The sequence below is a fragment of the Morchella importuna genome (assembly GCF_003444635.1).
Source record: "Morchella importuna strain M04M26 chromosome Unknown Morimp01GS031, whole genome shotgun sequence".
NCBI classification, from domain to species: domain Eukaryota; kingdom Fungi; phylum Ascomycota; class Pezizomycetes; order Pezizales; family Morchellaceae; genus Morchella; species Morchella importuna.
In genome coordinates, this window is record NW_025763428.1 from 506,851 (window position 1) to 524,438 (window position 17,588).

Below are 17,588 nucleotides of genomic sequence, written 5' to 3' on the forward strand. Positions count from 1 at the left end.
TATGACTACTCTTATTTATAGAAAACATAGTGGGGAGTGACGAAGAATGTCGTAGTAAATCTGTAGATTGTAAAATGATAGTAGAAGAGCTTGAGCCTAGTGCAGGTTAGCCAATGACCCGCATAAGATTCGCGAGAAGGGCTGGTCAGGGTAACTTTTCGCTAATCTATGCCAAGACTGTGGGGAGCCAACCAGGGCCTGCCTGTTACCACACCAAACTTGACTCCCCCAACCAAAGCGTTGTAACCAAATGATCGACCTGTGTCCCCCACGAAGCAACCTCGGAACCATTCCCCAAGATTCGAGATACCGAATAACCACCACGCCACAAGACGCATCTCTACCGGATGGATATCAACAATCCCCAAAATTACGAGGCTGAACACGTGCATCGTGTCTATGAACTCATCGCCTCCCATTTCTCTGCAACACGTTTTAAGGTACATATTCTTTACTATCAATTACGTATTCTCGACCAATACGGACTCTTAATGAGGCTTTACTGACCGAATACACTTTAGCCATGGCCAATAGTTGAAGGTTTTCTAAAGGGCCTTCCCATTGGCTCGATAGGATTAGATTTAGGGTGCGGCAACGGAAAGTATCTAACAGTTAATGAGAATGTATTCATGATCGGGTCAGACAGGTCAGTCGCGGGTTCAATTCCTTTGGGGGTTCACTTTTTTTTTTTTTTTTTTTTTTTCAATTGTACAAATTTGCATAAATTGATTGTTACGTGTAGGTCAACTGCCCTTGTACAAATAGCCCACGACCTAAAAACCCAGGATTCCCTTATAGCAGATACTTTAGAGCTGCCCCACCCAGACTCCCGATTTGACTTTGCAATTAGCATCGCTGTTATTCACCATTTTTCGACCACAGCACGAAGAATCGCTTCAATACGAAGCATCCTTGCTACGCTAAAACCGTCCTCCAATAGCGAGACTAATGGCGGGAAAGCGCTTATCTATGTCTGGGCCTTGGAGCAGCCGAATTCAAAGAGAGGCTGGAAAGAAGGTGATCCACAGGATGTCATGGTCCCATGGCAAACGTCCGAGGGTTATTCGGGCGTGAAAGGTGGGAGCGGTAAGCTGAGCAAGGGTGACAAAGTAGTCACGTACCAAAGATATTACCACCTCTACAGGGAAGGGGAGTTGGTTCAAGATATAGTGGCTGCTGGAGGCATAGTACTGGAATCTGGTTATGAGAGAGATAATTGGTGGGCTATCTGTGCCCCTCCGCACAGGTAAACGGGATGTATATGTGTGTGTGTGGATGAGAATCAAAGATATTGCTCACCTTTGCACTTTGGCTGAACGGGGTTTGGAAAGACATTGTCTTGAACCAGTCATCACAGAATGGGGGTGTTCGCAGAGCAACGGCCTGCAGCATACATCCAGTGAGTGATAAGCAAGTGGGATGCTTGCGTATCAGGCATCTAGTTTGGAATCACAACAGAACGGCCCGTCTCACTCGCCGTCAATGCGTTCTACAGATCATGTTTGAAACTTGTTTATTGCTGTAGCCCTATCAACCATGTCTAAAATTTGGGCCGGAATTACTCCCGATCACCACAGCCGAACTTGACGTCCCGGGATATTGTTATTGTAGGTGTATAATCCTTGTTCCATTATTCTAATGATATAATATATCCGTTTACTATATGCAATGCAAACTCGAGACCTAGCAAACGAAGCTAAAGTAGTCACAAACATCTAAACTTAACAGGCATTCAGGAAAACACCAAAGTACAGGAGAAAAAATACAATCAAATACAAACAGAACCGAACACATTTCGCCCTTACAATCCGTTGCCGCCATTTCCCTAGTTGGGCAAAGCCCGTATATAAATGATATAAAGAAAAAAGGAAAAGAAAAAGAGAAAGAAAATCATAGAGTACAAACGATCTATCATACCACACAAATTTGTCTATAGAAAAAACTTACCGATACTCATGGACTAGTATCTAGTCCGGAGAGTTTGGTTATCGATCTACTTGGTAGTATCTTCTTTTCCTAAAATGGGACCGGCTTCCACTGGAGGCGCAGAAGGTCCCGAAGATGGTCTTTCATCCGGCCCCTCGGGGGTTGGGCTTCGGCGCGGACTCGTTTTTTTCGGAGGGACATCGAGTGCAACTGAGCTTTGGGAGAATGGTACAACACCAGCACGCCTGGCCATTTCCTTTTCACCTAACTGCCAGTGCATATTTTCAGCTGCTCGCCAGGGGATATTCATTTCCTTCGCAACCTGGCTCCACATCTCTTGTTTAAATCTGTTTCCCACGAAACACATTGTCAGCGGGTTGTTTTAAAGTCGCTCACGTTGCACCACGGAAAGGCATTCCGAGATTAAATCCCCGATGAACCTTGGCCGATCCCTGGGTTTGAAATGGGTGAAATTTACCTTTCATACAGACGAGCCAGCCGGTCTTTTCTCTCCTCGTCCCACTCAGATCGGCGTTCCAAGTAGTTTTGATAATGAAGACGACACGAAATTGCAGACCTTCCAGGCAAATTTTTTGAAATGTCTTCCCACTTCAGGCCACGCCCTCGAAGATTGATGATAATTGCATCTTCATCGGGACTCCACTTGCTTTGGCGTTTGGCAGGCGAGGCTGTTGAATTTTCGGGTAAAGGTCGCTTTGCTGAGGGAGATGGAGGTGGTTGCGATAAAGTTGGAGGAAGGTGAATAGGCTCCTTTTGTTTTGGAGGCTCTTTCTGCTTGGGCGGCATTGGAGCGAGGAGGTATGAGATGGAAGCCAGCGGGACGGTGTTACCCGGGTTGAATGGGAAATGTTTGTCGGTTTATGACGTCGAGAAAATAGGTGTGGGGATTAGGGTGTTATTCTCACTCAGATGAGCACAAATGAAGGAGGTGTAGGAAGATGGAGGTGATGAGAGCAGATGCGCTTCCTGCACGGTGACTTATGAAGGAATGGATGTGGGCGAGATAAGTCTAGCTAAGCTGAGGGTGGCGTGGGACATTTTAAACCCTTTCCCTCTATTCTATTGGTGTCAGGAATCAATTCAAGTCCGTGACAGGGTTGGATATAGATACGGGAACAAGGTATTCATTTCTACGATACCTTGGAACGCTCGATATACGTGCGGGAGATCAATGAATCACATCCTTTTGGCAGATAATGTCTCCTCTACTCTTCAATATGAGCCCTTTTGTCAGGACTAATTATCGTGTGTTGACGAGTTAAGGCCAGGGGGGGCGTTGTCGCGTTAATTCTCTTTAGGGAGCTTTTGGCCATGGCCACTTAAAATTTATTAAACTGCACTCAGGTTAGAAATTTGTCTAGCACCAATACATGTACATGATAGACGAATTGCGTATAGGTCTCAGGGGCGTTGATTGAGAGCTTGACTGACGTATATTACAAGGGGTTTCCCATGAGTAGGTATAAAAATCGCTACTGTAGGGACCTGTATACATGGATGCTGTATTGTTGCAAATCAAGCCCAGAAGAGCTTCCCTTAAACTTCTAGTGTGTCTTGAAGATCAGACTAATTACTATCACTGTACTGTACATAGTAAAATCATACAGCCTATACTTCTGATCCTGGGAAAAGGCTAGTGGGGGCGCCGGGGGGGGGGGGGGGGGGGGGGCGTTTCATTTCTACATAAGTGAACCATTGAGGTGTAACTCTAGAAAGACTGTAGGGCTTTCCAAAAAGATGCGATGAACCGAAGGACAATGCGTACGCTTGAAGTGGCTAGACTCGTACGCAATTGTGCTTCCCTCTAGGGGGCTCGTTTGGCCCGTGCACGTACTTGCTAATGGCCAAACTGGTGCTACATACGCAGGTAAGGTGTGACAGTCACCAGAGAATACCCATTAGTAAATGGCACAGCACAGCTGTGATCAATCGAACACATCCTTGATCTGGTACGTTCTGAACTGTTAGAACTACATACACGGCTGTATTTAGACCAATACTTCGTACCTGGTATTTTACTTTTTTTCATGTTCTGTTTGATGAGAAAAGCTGATCAATGAGTTGTGGTTCTTACCAAGTACCTACATGCCTACATGTACATGTATTCATGTATTAACATGCGTGATGTGTTTAATTTCTCAGCCTAGGCCCTGCAGGGAAGAACCAGGTAAAGGGATTCTGGACTCCTTAACTGGAGGCTTCTGGAAGCTTTTCAGATATATATGGGATCCAAAATGGTGGGAGACCACCCAGCATATCGGGCCGTTACCTTGGAGAAGTAGCACCATATATATTTACCAAGGGTTTACTCTATTTCCTTGTCATATTGCTGCAAACGAAAAAGGCTTCTTGGGCACATGTGACGTCGGGTTATGTTTGTGCTCATTATCGGACGAAAGCATTCCTTTTTTCTTTTCCTAGGTGTGGTATACATTGTCGTAGGGGTGTATACTACATATTAATCTAATTGGTACTGTACTGGAGTGCATACATGCAGCACGTTTCGATGTTTCCCGGCCGTCCCATGTGCATTCACTGATGATTTGAGTACTCGCCTTCTTCTTCTTCTTTTTCTCATTATTATACTTACGTTTATTTCTCTCTTTTTTTTGCTGCTCTTCTGTGATTTCATCTGAGATCATACTCCTGCAAGAAGAGTATGCTCCGCGGCTCGAAACCTACCATTCGGTAGGCTTGAACCGGGGTATACAGATGTCCCACCGATACACCAGGATCTGATACATACAAGCGAAACAGCAGGTACATATAGTGTCACAGCAGCCATATATCGGAATCTGTCAATAGATATCCGACTTGGCTCCCCGTCGTAGTTACTCTACTAGTATAGCATCCTCCACCTCCTCAGCGAAGGGGCTTCTTGCATGAATATGAGTTGTGTCACTTAATGAATTTGTGCGTGGGAAAATAACTAAATGTGTAGGTAGTATAGTAGGTGGAATCAAACTAGTGCTTAATCTCATTCACGTTGAAAGTTTCTGGTAAATTATTGTGTGACTCTCCATAAAGAATACATGTAGGATACACATTACACTATGCAGAAACACGTTTAGAGATACATTAGATGTATACATTATTTATATTATTGAAATACATAAATGTTTAATTGTAGTAAGGGGCAAAGAAAAGGCTTGGAGTCTATCAATCAACGTGAGGATGCATCATTAGTAACGTTGTCCTCAAGTATCCATCCAGTAACAGATCGTTTTACCCCACTCAAGCAAAGCACTCCTCTGTGCCTGTTATATTGCGGTTCAACACCACGAACTATAGCGGAGGACATACTCACGAATAACCACAACGCATAAACAGCAACCGGACTAGCGAGCAAAGCAAACGGGGTTCATCAACACTGGCATCGGCAACGCATCAGGACCACCAGCCAGAATACAGTTCAGTACACACCCACAAAACCTAAGGACAGCAGACATCAGCTTTGCCATCATCGAAACAGCAGCAATGAGCTTTGTAACAGCCGCAGATGTTCCAGTGAGAGTCGTATCTGATAATGCTGCTGCTGAACGCCGTATCACACCTTCATGGACCATCGCAATCCTGAAAGCAAAGCTGGAGACAGTTACGGGAATCCCACCATCTTCGCAGCAACTCACACTGCGTCTACCGCATGCACCTCAGCCTATTCCCATCTCGAGCCACGATGAGGAGACTACGCAAATTGCCAGCTTTCCTCTTCAGCCTTACGTTGAATTACACGTATGACATCCCCCCCCCCCCCCTCCTCTCGACAGCTGTCGACCTCTATTTTTGATATCTATTTTTCTATGCCTGGGTCCTTCTGCTTGCTTCCGTCAATTCTTTCCCATTATCGGCGTTTTTCTTTTCTTTTTTCTTTTCCCTCCAATAGTACACAATCTTCTACTCGATATACTGCTTTACTCTTAAAAAAAACATTTTATGCTTGTACTTTTTTATTTACCCCATTTTCTCTTTATTTTTTTGATACGCCCTCCCGCGGCAGTCTTACGTAGTTTGCCCAGCCTTTCGCCTGTCATCCTGAGTTTTGTGTCGCCTGGCGGAAAAAGAAAATATTCTACATCCCCCCCCTCCCAATCTGAATTCTGACAGTGTCTCTGATTAATCATGCCCATGTTTGAATAGGTTGCCGATACACGCCCGCTATCTGCTCGTCCCAACTTCCAGGACCTTTCCGCAGTCGAGAAATACGTAATGCCGGTGGACGAGTACGACAAACTCCAGGATTCCGTTCTGGCATGGAAGCGAAGAAATAAGCTTGGTCGATTCGACCCCAACAAGGATGAGAAGGAACAGCAGGAGCTGAATCGTCAGTACGAAGAAGTTGAGGCAAAAAAGATCGTCGTCGGTGCGCGATGCCGGGTGGGTGGCGCGGATTTGGACCGCCGGGGTACCGTTAGGTATGTCGGAGAGGTTAAGGAGATCCCTAATGGCGGAGTTTGGGTGGGTGTGGAGGCCGATGAACCAACGGGTATTTAGCCCCCGAATCAATCCCCCGTGTGGTCGTGTTTCTCCTGCATATGAGGCCGGCACTTGTAGCCACCTAATCTTGGCTAACTGGTAATCCACACTTTTGTTGGGTTTTGCTTCTTGAACAGGTAAAAACGATGGCTCTGTCAATGGAGAGTACTACTTCAAGTGCCCACCAAAACACGGCTCTTTCGTGAGACCAGACCGTGTTGAAATTGGTGATTTCCCGGCTGTTGATGACCTTGGTGATCTGGAGGAGATCTGAGGAGGGCATGTCGTGGAATCAAGGAAGATACCATTTAGCTATTTAGCGCCGCTTGCGTGACGATCCATGGAAAAATAGTAGAGTAGCTTCTTTTTCTACAAGTAGAAGCAACAACTGCTTGCGATTTCCTGACTTTCACTGGTATCGCTTGAAATTATGCAGGACTAGTCTTTCTTTTACCCGTCGATGTGTTAAACCTTGGGGAATCAGACCGGATTTAGGTGTTACAAGCGTTCCAAAAGACATGAAGTGAGTCCCTGCCATCTAACGTTTTTTTCCCTCTCCTCAAAAGCTGGTACATACAGTCGATACAGTACCGCAGTATTAGTTAGTTCTACTATTTTACCGTTTGCTATCATTTCACTACTTTTGTACCACATTTCATCATTTGCAGGGGCAGATCCCTTCCCCCTCGAGCCCAGCCGTGTATGCAATAATAATAGGAATATTGCATGAAAAGGCTGCTTGCTGCTCACATATGCTCAGCCCTCAAAGACCCGCCTGCATTCAACACAGTGGAGAATCAGGGCAGCATACCTAGAGTAAGTATTACAATCCCAAATAGGGCTCCTAGTAAATAAACTAGCACTCGAGCTAGCTCTCCCGGGAGGGAGAGTAGAGTAACGTGAGACTGAGACTAAGGGGGTGGTGCAAGAGATGGGGCGCAATTATTTACAAGAACTATTACTAGCCTGGGATCGATGAGGAATAGGGATCACAGTATTTACCATGGGGCCCAGTAGAGTACTTGCGTTCTGAACACTCCTCAGGCTTGGATAGGTTATTGCAAGCGTTTCGATAGATAATCATTTTCTGAAAAGATTTATTTTGTTCTTTTTTTTTTTTTCTTCTTCCCTGCGCACGCAGTACTACGATAACTAGCAGCAGCTGCTGCTAGTTGTCGATCAAATCAATCAATTGCTTGGTAGTTGAAAAAGATATGTAAAGCGGGGCCACGAAAAGGAAAAGGAAAGGCAAAAAAATTCTGTTTGTGCTACTACATCTACATGTACATATTATGTTTGTCCCTCTATGGTACATTACATGTGGAGGATGATTTTCACTGACACGACGGGTGAGAACGGGTCAATGAGTGTATTTCTTGCTGCATCCTTTTTTCCCGAGCAGAATTCAAGGAGGACAGCTATTCGATCACACGACGCCGCCGGAGAGAGAGAAAGAGGGCATTAGAAACAAAACAGTCTCAGACTGCCAATTGAAGAGAGATCTTGGAAATCCCAGTCTAGGAAAAAATAAAGAGAAAAAGGAAAAAAAGGACGTGAAAGGAGAAAAAGTAAATAAGGGAGCTGCACGGAAGGTACTATGGACGGGATAGAAGGTCGTCTAGATTCGTGGGAATTGACAGGGAACCCATAACCCTTACCTGTCAATCAAAATAAATAAATAAAAATAAAAAAAAATCACGCCTCTATATTCGATCGATCTTAGACTGCATTTACCTATGATTTCTCCCAGGTCCCTGGCCCATTATTATTTTAGGGCCGGGGTAGGGGGTGGGGGGGGGGGGTCAATGACGCGATAATCCACCTTTCAGTGGTACAGGTACAATTATAGATGATATAACGAATCAACCCCCCGCAAGCTCAATGCCGTCATCTATCCCCAGCCCGGCCCTGCCCAGGGGGAAGCGTGCGCCTCTCCCGTTCCCGAAGAAGGTCAAGGAAGAAAAAAAAAGGAAAAAAGACACTAAAAGAGAAATGAAGAGCATCGAAGCCCAGGCCACTCGAAGCGTGATGTGATGGCCCACTCGGTAAGTGCTCACTGAGTTAAAGTAGCGGTTGGTAGCGAGCGGTTGGGACATCGCTAGCCTGTCGCAACTGCGCAGCTAGAGGTCATCTGGCACCGGGAGCAATGATTGCTACTTAGTGGCAGGTAATGGGGTGTTCTAGAGCCGCCGTGTGGCGCCCTGTGTTTAGTCCCGGGAGGGGTTTATTTTCCCCTAAAGGACGACGAGTGATTGAACGATATGCTTGTTCTTTTAGGGCAGGGCAGGGCACATGCCAGAGACGTATGGAGAAATTAGGAGGCGAGGGTGATCCAGAAGAGCCCCTGGGATGGATGGGGACTGGGGAACACATATTGGCGGAGATGCTGGGGAAGGCGTCAAGCAAGGCCTGCCTGCCTGCTGCACAGATGCGCTGAACTGTAAGCAGTCGATCAAGGGGGATGAGAGGATGGGATTCGCAAGCCCTGTCTGACGGTTTGCTGACCCTGGCAGGGCCCCTAATGTGCCTGGCCTTCTTGCTTGAGAGCTTCAACCAGGATTTATGACTTTCGGCAGGAGCTGAAGCTGAGCCAGCGGGAAGCTTATTCCCAGGTTTAGTGGTTTACCGAGGCCTGAATAACCCAATGATAAGGTCTTTACTGGTGGCGGCAATCCAGACCTCGGCCCTCCTTCCAAAGACATGGTGTTTGCAGGGGCAGTGGCCCATATATCAGACTGGTCGAATTGAACGGGGCGATAAGTGTTGGTGGAAATGACTCGAATGCTAGATACGAAGGAGAGAGACGGGAGCGGGAGGGATGAATGTGAGTAGTTAGAAGGGATTAAGGAGCATATGTATGTGGACATTGTAGAAGATCTGATAATAGTGGTGGGAATAAGGGCTCAAAGGACCGATTCCTAATTATTCGACTCGAAAAGTGACAGGATCGTAGGGCAGCGGTCGATCTCGGGATGCAATCTTGGGCTGATGCCTTCGAGCCACGGATAGATAGATATTACCCTTCGGATAGATATCCGACCCTGCAGTGACCCACTTGAAGAAAGCAAACATTCGGACGAGTCGTTATTGGGCGGCGCCCCATAAGGGAAACGTATCTATAAGTACCGACTTGTATTATTATTATATTATTTATACTGATCACACTCATAATTATTCGATCGTGCTGTATTTAGTGGCTGGAAAAAGAACAATTGAGGCCCTGTAGAACGGGAAATTTTGCCCTTTTTTTTCCTTTTTTAATTTGCAGTAGTATCCCGGAGGGCTCTCTCTTCTCAAATACGAGAAATATTCCCAATCAGCCTTTGCAAATGAATTAAAGTCTTTTCGTGATGGTTGGATCGAAGGGACATGTTTGATATTCCTAAACAGTCTGTTTGTAGAGTAATATGTTCACTGCTGCATGCACTCCACTGATTGACTGACCGAGGCGCCCTATATGCACAGAGTGCCTAGAACTGGTTGATTGGAATTCGGTGTATATTCCTCAAAATGGTGAGGCGATTATAAGGGTCATAGTGAGAGAGCAGATCATCTGTATAGAAGGATCATCGAGTGATACCCAGAGAGCCATTGACCAACTGGAGGCCCGAGAACGAGCAGATCTCGGTGCGTCTTGCATATCAACGTGGTTCTGTATGGGCCCGCGGACAATCGAATTGAAACAGAGCCATGTGATGAGGGGGGGGGGGGGGTTCAATGGCACATGAATGTCATTGATTTGACTAAAATCCCTCTTGATTGATTGACTGAGAGGACGACGATAGACACGGAGGTTTGATTAAAAAGACGATCAGGATCAGGAGACAGCTGGCTGGAAAGAGGAATAAAAACTGCACGTGGTCTGATTCCTATAAACACCGCCTAATAGCTGATCTAATGTAAACTCAATTAACTTGCTCTTGAACCTTTCAGAATGAGATGAGAGGACGAGGTTCAAGAGACGTTACGTTATACTTTCATTAATTCTCTTCGAATTCCTCTTCTTCTCTCCCCTTTTTTTTTTCTTTCCAAGCCGAACTCCAAGGATATGATACAGATAGCCCTAATTTTTTTTCCCCCTCACTTCCAATCATTTCCGCTGCACGCCCTAACTTAAAAAAATAATTGCCGCAAAAATTACAAATAAAAAAAGAAACAAATGTAGCCGCTCATAGGAGGTCGAAATCGTCGACCTCGTCGCGGTATTTCATGATGTTTCGCTTAATCTTGGACGAGTCGACCCACGTGATGAAGTCTTCCATGTTTCTATCATGATTGGAGGGCGGTTAATAAGCTGAACTTGCGCGGCCCCTCCAACAACAACATCCCTGGAGTGAATTCCTCTCTCTTACCTTGTGACGAGGTACGCGGGATCCGTAACGACCTCTGGCCCGACTCGGACATGGCCCTGTTCAATGAACTTGACAGCCTACATTATCCACCTGGCGTTAGTTAACGGGCCTCACAACGTCTCTCCACCGGTGACGGGCCACAACGCCACACTGCAGCTAAGCCAGCTAAGCCAAGCTAAGCCTGAGTGTTTCGGTTTCAAGCTACCGCAGTGTAGTAGTGATCAAGCCACGGCAGACATGGGTCATCTAGAATAACGGGGGGGAAGGAATGAAAAAAATGAAAAATGAAAAAAAAAATAAAAAAAATAAAAAAACCACATACCGCCGATATAGTCTCACACATCTTCAGCCTCGTCAAGACGACCGGCAGCCTCCTCCGGCAGAATGCCGACACAGTGACCTTGTTTTCCACATCGGACATCTTTGTCTTTTGCGCGAGGATGCCCATGGAATGGAGCTTGGCCAGGAGCAAGTCCTCGTGCTTGCGGCGCACCGGGTCGGAGGGCTCCAGCAGCGCAAGCCGGTGCGCGAGATGGCGGATGGACCCACAGATCTTGTTGTACTTCGCGTAGGTGGCAGGATCCTGTATGTGGTAGCGACGCATAACATCATGGTCGCGGTGGCCCTTGTCTGATTGCCATTCGAGGAAATCTACCTTTCGGAGGAGCCTTGGAGTGAGGAGAGCTTATTGTTAGCGATAATGATAATGATGATGTATAGCGAAGGCAAGGGGTGGAGCGGAAGGGGGGGGGACTGGGGGGGGGGGGGGGCAACAGCAGCGAGGTGAGGTGGTGAAATACTTTTGTTCGTGGTGCTTGAGTTTGCGGACCATTGCTGTTTGTGCTGTGGGGTTGAGATTTCTAGGGGTGAGGTGTGTTGTTCGTTTGAGGATTTAATTGTGGGAAGCAGCGCCAATGGTTGGATGAAGTGCGGTCGTTGGTGGTTGTTGAAACAGTAGGAGGCTCAAAAGTAAAGCAGGGCTGCGACATAAGAGATTTTCTTAGTGCTGGTCCGTGCTTTGCTACTAGCACGGCGATTGGACCAATCAATCGAGAAAGTGCTTTAGTAGTTGATCGATAGTGATATTCACCACATCGACAGGATATCATCATCTGTGGATTCAAAGACGACCACGCGAGGAGATCTGTTTCGTGACGAATAAATAACTATAATATATACTTTATATTAATTATATTATGGAACTTGAGGGTACTGGTGGGTTGGCCGCCAATTGCCCAGTCACGTGCCCAACAGTATCACATTATTAATTAGGGCGCGCAATTGCATATATGCTGTGATGTCAAGGCCGCACATCATATTGCAACGAATATCTTTTAATTAACGAGAATATCCATAATACGTACTTCAAGAATAGACTCGAGTCTAGAATTAATAACTCATCACACTCAGGCGAATTACTATGCAGTTGGAAAACACTGTTGTTTGCATTAATTTCTGCGGCTGTATGTAGTATCAAGAAGAATGAAGAGCTACATGTTTCTAGGTATGTATAACAAAACAACTGTAAACCAAACATTCAGGTGAGTCAAGGCTGGACGCTGTAATTTATGTATGTATGTAGGTAGGAGATCATCGATTGTGATCCAGACTGGGACTGGGGGAAAACACGTACAATGCATCGTCTTTAACACTACATACATTAATCAGACCTCACCACGATGAAGTATGCACGTCTTAAGCGCTCTTAGCTATATATTGTTTATATTCAGGTAACTGATGCAACGTGAATAAGAATAACTGGGACTAGCGATGAACCGATGGAATTCTGATGATAACGATCGTGATGTAACTACATATACATAATATGCCATGCTACAAGTTGTCTCATTAATTCTTTTTTTTAAACACGATTTGTCATCTACGTAAGCGGTATGCGCCACAGCGTTGAGCGAGTAGAGTAGAGAGGTAAACTGAGCAAGCACAGTAATCATGTAGGCATTTTCTACTTCGGCATGCCTGGCGAACCAAGGAATCAAACTGATGGATCGCAATTGATGCGATGCAAATCTACATTCCTCACATCGCATTCCCAGCACTCTCTGAGTACTCTAGAATACATGTACCTATGTACTCAGTACTCTAGTGGCGTATTTTGTACATGTCGGCACAGCTGCATCTTCGGCTCTCACTCGGCTAGCAAGGCCGTGGTTGGCCTGGTTGTTGTTACGCAGTACTCAGTCAACCAAGCCAGACTCTCTAGTTGCTCTTCTCACCTCACCTAGAAGTAGCTAAACACATGCAACTACAACAATTCATGGCGCAAACAATGAAACACCACAAAGACGCCCACTGATTCATAAGTAATCTGAAAAGCACATAAAGTATATACTTGGTTATGCATATCCGGCCCGATGCCCGACCTCCGCAATCACGGAATCTGATAACAAAGCTGTTGCTAAGCAACTCCCAGAGCCGTGAGTAGCCGGTTGTCTAGTTAGATCGGATGATAGCTCATGAAGAAGATCAAATAAGCTTCACAAAGCAATTAAGCACGCGAGAACCGGACACCCCGCTTGCTAGCTTCTCGGCCCGTAGTTAGGACTTAGTTAACCCACTCCTTACATCATGGCCAATTTGTAATTACATGCAATTGAAGATCGCTCCATCTACCCCGGATCCTTTATCAACCCCACATCACCACCCTCCCCTTCACGCTATATCACTCACCTCTTAATACTCTCACCCACCACCACTACCACAACCACAACCACAACCACAACCCCATAGCAATAACCACAATGGCCACCCAAATCCCCACCTTTCACCTCCCCACCGGCGCGCCCATCCCCGCCATCGGCTTCGGCACCGGCACTGCCTGGTACAAGTCCGAGTCCGAGCCGCTCAACCGCGTGCTGATCGACTCCATCAAGTCCGCGCTCGCACTCGGGTACCGCCATCTCGACTGCGCGGAGATATATGGCACCGAGCCCGAGGTGGGCGTTGCGATCAAGGAGAGCGGGGTCCCGAGGGAGGAGCTGTTTATTGTTGCGAAGGTATAGTAGATATAGCTTATTAATTGGAATTGGAATTGGGAGATAACTATGGATATAGAGAGAGTAGAAAAGCTAACCATGTGCGCCGGGACCAGTCTTTCAAAACCCTCGACGACCCCGAAAAGGGCCTCAACGAGACCCTCCGCAAGCTCCAGACCGACTACGTCGACCTGTAAGTCATACATACCCACCTACTCACTCACTCCCGCCCTCACCCACTCCCGCACTCCCGAACTCCCCGCCCCCACTCTTTCACCCCACAATTCACTCCCGCCCCCCCCGCCCCCCCAACTCCCCTCCCCCTTCCCCGACACCTCCACACACACCCACTAACCCACCCACCCTCCAGGTACCTCATCCACGCGCCCTTCCTCCCCCCCACCCACCCGCTCACCATCCCACAAATCTGGTCCCGCTTCGAGTCCCTCCAAAAATCCGGCAAGACCCCGCTCCATCGGCGTCTCCAACTTCACCGTCCCGCAGCTCACGTCCCTCCTCACGCACGCCACCATCCACCCACCTACAACCAAGTCGAGTTCAACCCCTACTGCCTCGACCTCCCCCTCCTGCGCTTCTGCCAATCGCACAACATCCAGCTCGCCGCCTACTCACCCCTTGGCCCACTTACCAAGTTCCCCGGTGGCCCCTTGGATGCGGTGCTGAAGCGCATCGCGGGGAGAAGGGCCGCACGGAGTCGCAGGTGCTGATTAGGTGGGGCGTGGAGATGGGCGTGGTCATCGTCACGACGAGTAGTAAGAAGGAGCGGCAGGAGGAGTTTGCCGGCGTGGGGTTTGAGTTGGGGAGGGAGTGTACATTAATTGCGTGAGATTTTACTGTGTGGAGGGGGATTGACTCTTTAGTTTGGGCCTAAACTTTGGGGAGTTCTGGGCCTAGACTAGAGAGTCCTTTTGGCTCAAATACAATACCGTGGGCAGTTCGTTCTCTATGGCTTACGAGTTCTGGACTGTCCCGGTATGCACGCTATCACTTGCCTTTTATGGGTATGACGATTCTGTGCTGTGGGATTGTTGGGCAAGCTATCACTCTGCGATTGCGGCATGACGATTCTGTGCTGACTGGTTGGTTGGTTGGTTGGCTTCTTGGTTGACATAGTGGGTGTCTGGTCTCTGTCTTCGTCGGAACCGTTGGTGGGATTGGTATTTGTTTTGTCACTCCAATAGAGTTGACTGTTTTTCGGGGAGTTTGGGTTGCAGCATCTGGGGGAGTTGTAATTTGGCTTTTGGGAAATAGTTAGCTCGGTGGGATTTTGCATTGGGGTTTGGCTCGTTGGGATTTGGCTTGTGGGGTTTGGTTTGCGGGGTTTGGCTTATGTGGGGTTTGGTTTATGTGGGGTTTGGTTTATGTGGGGTTTGGCTCGTGGGGTTTGGCTCGTGGGGTTTGGCTCGTGGGGTTTGGTTTATAGTGGTTGTTATCACTGTGCATGGTGATGATAACCACTTTGTGGGATCTGGGGGCTCAACTGTCTTACCTGGTCGCAGTACGAGGTGATGGATGAGCTGCTTGACTATTTTTATATGTCGAGTATTCAGATATGGTGAAGGTATTGTGTCCCGGTACACTTAGGCTGCTGTACGTTCCTGTCCTTTATGTTTTTCGGTGGTTGGCAGTTAAACTGACGTGTAAGGTGGTAGGAGTGAGCAAGGGCTTCGTCAAGTGTCTGATGCATATGGGTTATTCCCTATGGAGATGACACATACCGCCACTTACTGGTAGATGTTGGGTGGCAATACGGGAGTTGTACGAGTAGTGAAGAGTTAGTTTTGAGCCATTGAAGGGTTATATCTGCGTGTCGGAGACTTCATAATTTTAAAAGCTACGAAAAACGCCCAAGCCAGAGCATGATACGCAGTTTGTCCAGAATCTTTTGTACGTATCTCCTTTCACTCTATGACATTTTTGTAGAGAGAAATGTTTCGTTTGTATCTAACATCGCTGCATAGGATGAAGAGACTTCCGAAAGCCATGGGGAAAATATGGAGGTAGTTGTAGAAGTCATCTATCCTTACTACAAAACAGATGACGGCTGGCTAGGCCGCGTCGGAGAGTTACCGAGGAGTGGTTACCGGTGCCTAGTGGCTACGTTGGAAGGACTTCTTAGAAGCCCTTGCAAAAAAAAGGGGGGGAGGGGGGGGCTAAGATGGGATTAATCTGCAACTTGTGGCTTTGTAAGTACCCCCCTCTGATAGTACTTGCAGGCGGTAGGGAGAGCTAGAGATGAGATTTAAACTAACATTCCTGTACGTAGAAACGGAAACGACTTGAAAAGAGCCTGAAGAAGTTTTTTTTTTTTTGGGGGGGGGGGGGTAATAAGATCATACTTCTATAAACCGGATACATCCCGTTGTCATAGAGCTTCAGGACGGCCATCCCTTATCGCCCACGAAAACCACAGACGTAAGAGCAGGCAGATAGAGGGTACTCGAGAGAGAAGATACAGATGGCCTAGAGGAGGTTGCAAGCTTGGCCATGTCATGATGCGGGATAGACTTGTAGTCGTTGCGGAGGAAAACGATGCTCGTTGATCATGCAGCACCTAGGCCTCGGTCTTCGAAGACTAAGATGTATGTCTTACGGAACTTCAAAAGGTGTATAGAAGAGGCGAGGCAATGTCCAAAGGTTGGAGAGGGCCTGGTCGACGTTGGGCTGCTTGTCGGTGGAGCGGGGACTCCTAGCATCTGAGTTGGTCTTTGAGTTAGTACGCGGTATGGATCATCCCCCCAAAGTTATACCATGCGCCAGCTCTAACTGCTTCTAAACGTAGGTTCCGTACGTAGTTATAAAGTCCGTAGCCCGGTGGGCTGGTCTGATTGCATAGTCGATGTTGATGTTGCCTACTTGACCACTCGCGATCAAAAACAGGAGGACAGTTCAGAAAAGAAAGGAAACAGAGCTCCATGACGATAGCTGGTAGTGCTGGGAAGTCGGATGTGGCTTATATACGATACTCGGAATTTAGTCTGTCGTGTGGCTACATGCGGAACGACCGAGCACGGGGATCTCCGAGATAGGCTTAGAAGGGCGAGTGATACCCTATGCGCCAAGTAATTACCAACTGGGGGGTCTTTGTGTGACGACGGCGAGTCATGTAGCTTTACGAGTCGCTGGTGAATCAAAATACAGGATGTGAGTTTTTCCAAGATACAAGTTCGATTATGGGATCGCAAATATACTGGAGTGAAATCATAGAAATCGAGATATTTAATTTCCATTTATCAGGAATGAAAACTAACTACATGTAAAGAAAAATATAGTTAAACATATACACGCAATATGCCATCTAAACCCGTTCGTAATTGAAGTCATCTGGGACCGTATCAATCGCATCTATCAATCGTCACAGACACATCATGCGGATCTACATCAAGATAGCTAAACCTACCATCTACATGAGGAAGACGCAACTGGTGACCCCAAACTCTCACTAGCTGGTCAATCACTTCACGCGCTTCACTCTCCGGCTACGATGAACCTTCTCGACCAATCTGAATCCACATTGAAGTCCAGTTTTCAAGCCGCTCAGTACATGCCAGTGGATAAGGAAACAGGGCGCTTACCCCCCCCCCCCCCCCCGGGATTCCGGACCATGGTGTAAATCTGGCACAGCCGTTCATCGAAGGAGTCGCCATGGTAGTCACGGCCGAAATAGTCTTCGGCGTCTTCTAAAAGTATAACTGGCTCTAGATTCAGGATAGCATCGCGATCAGGCACCGGCCCCCAGAAAGTCTTCGGATCAGACGCCTTTTTTCTCATGATGCGTGATTCGGTTCGCGGCGGTAACTTT

The 17,588-nt window shown here is 47.1% G+C and overlaps 6 protein-coding genes across 6 annotated transcripts; 3 read left to right on the forward strand and 3 right to left on the reverse strand.

Moving 5' to 3' along the window:
- Positions 1-347: 347 nt before the first annotated feature.
- On the forward strand, positions 348-1,407 carry LAJ45_08775 (uncharacterized protein; the record flags this gene model as incomplete). The annotated part of the gene is made up of 5 exons (XM_046118324.1): positions 348-440; positions 522-646; positions 743-1,187; positions 1,247-1,263; positions 1,332-1,407. The coding sequence occupies 5 exons, from the start codon at positions 348-350 to the stop codon at positions 1,405-1,407; spliced, it is 756 nt and encodes a 251-aa protein (XP_045968601.1).
- Positions 1,408-1,993: 586 nt separating this feature from the next.
- On the reverse strand, positions 1,994-2,733 carry LAJ45_08776 (uncharacterized protein; the record flags this gene model as incomplete). Its single annotated transcript, XM_046118325.1, has 2 exons — positions 1,994-2,273; positions 2,405-2,733. The coding sequence occupies 2 exons, from the start codon at positions 2,731-2,733 to the stop codon at positions 1,994-1,996; spliced, it is 609 nt and encodes a 202-aa protein (XP_045968602.1).
- Positions 2,734-5,424: 2,691 nt separating this feature from the next.
- On the forward strand, positions 5,425-6,694 carry LAJ45_08777 (uncharacterized protein; the record flags this gene model as incomplete). The annotated part of the gene is made up of 3 exons (XM_046118326.1): positions 5,425-5,679; positions 6,085-6,430; positions 6,558-6,694. 3 exons carry the CDS (start codon positions 5,425-5,427, stop codon positions 6,692-6,694), a joined length of 738 nt encoding a protein of 245 aa, XP_045968603.1.
- Positions 6,695-10,589: 3,895 nt separating this feature from the next.
- On the reverse strand, positions 10,590-11,604 carry LAJ45_08778 (uncharacterized protein; the record flags this gene model as incomplete). The annotated part of the gene is made up of 4 exons (XM_046118327.1): positions 10,590-10,686; positions 10,773-10,849; positions 11,095-11,440; positions 11,573-11,604. The coding sequence occupies 4 exons, from the start codon at positions 11,602-11,604 to the stop codon at positions 10,590-10,592; spliced, it is 552 nt and encodes a 183-aa protein (XP_045968604.1).
- A 1,927-nt stretch (positions 11,605-13,531) lies between these two features.
- Positions 13,532-14,493, forward strand: LAJ45_08779 (uncharacterized protein; the record flags this gene model as incomplete). The annotated part of the gene is made up of 3 exons (XM_046118328.1): positions 13,532-13,786; positions 13,882-13,958; positions 14,136-14,493. The coding sequence occupies 3 exons, from the start codon at positions 13,532-13,534 to the stop codon at positions 14,491-14,493; spliced, it is 690 nt and encodes a 229-aa protein (XP_045968605.1).
- Positions 14,494-17,084: 2,591 nt separating this feature from the next.
- Positions 17,085-17,557, reverse strand: LAJ45_08780 (uncharacterized protein; the record flags this gene model as incomplete). Its single annotated transcript, XM_046118329.1, has 3 exons — positions 17,085-17,131; positions 17,187-17,265; positions 17,390-17,557. The coding sequence occupies 3 exons, from the start codon at positions 17,555-17,557 to the stop codon at positions 17,085-17,087; spliced, it is 294 nt and encodes a 97-aa protein (XP_045968606.1).
- Between the last annotated feature and the right edge of the window lie 31 nt (positions 17,558-17,588).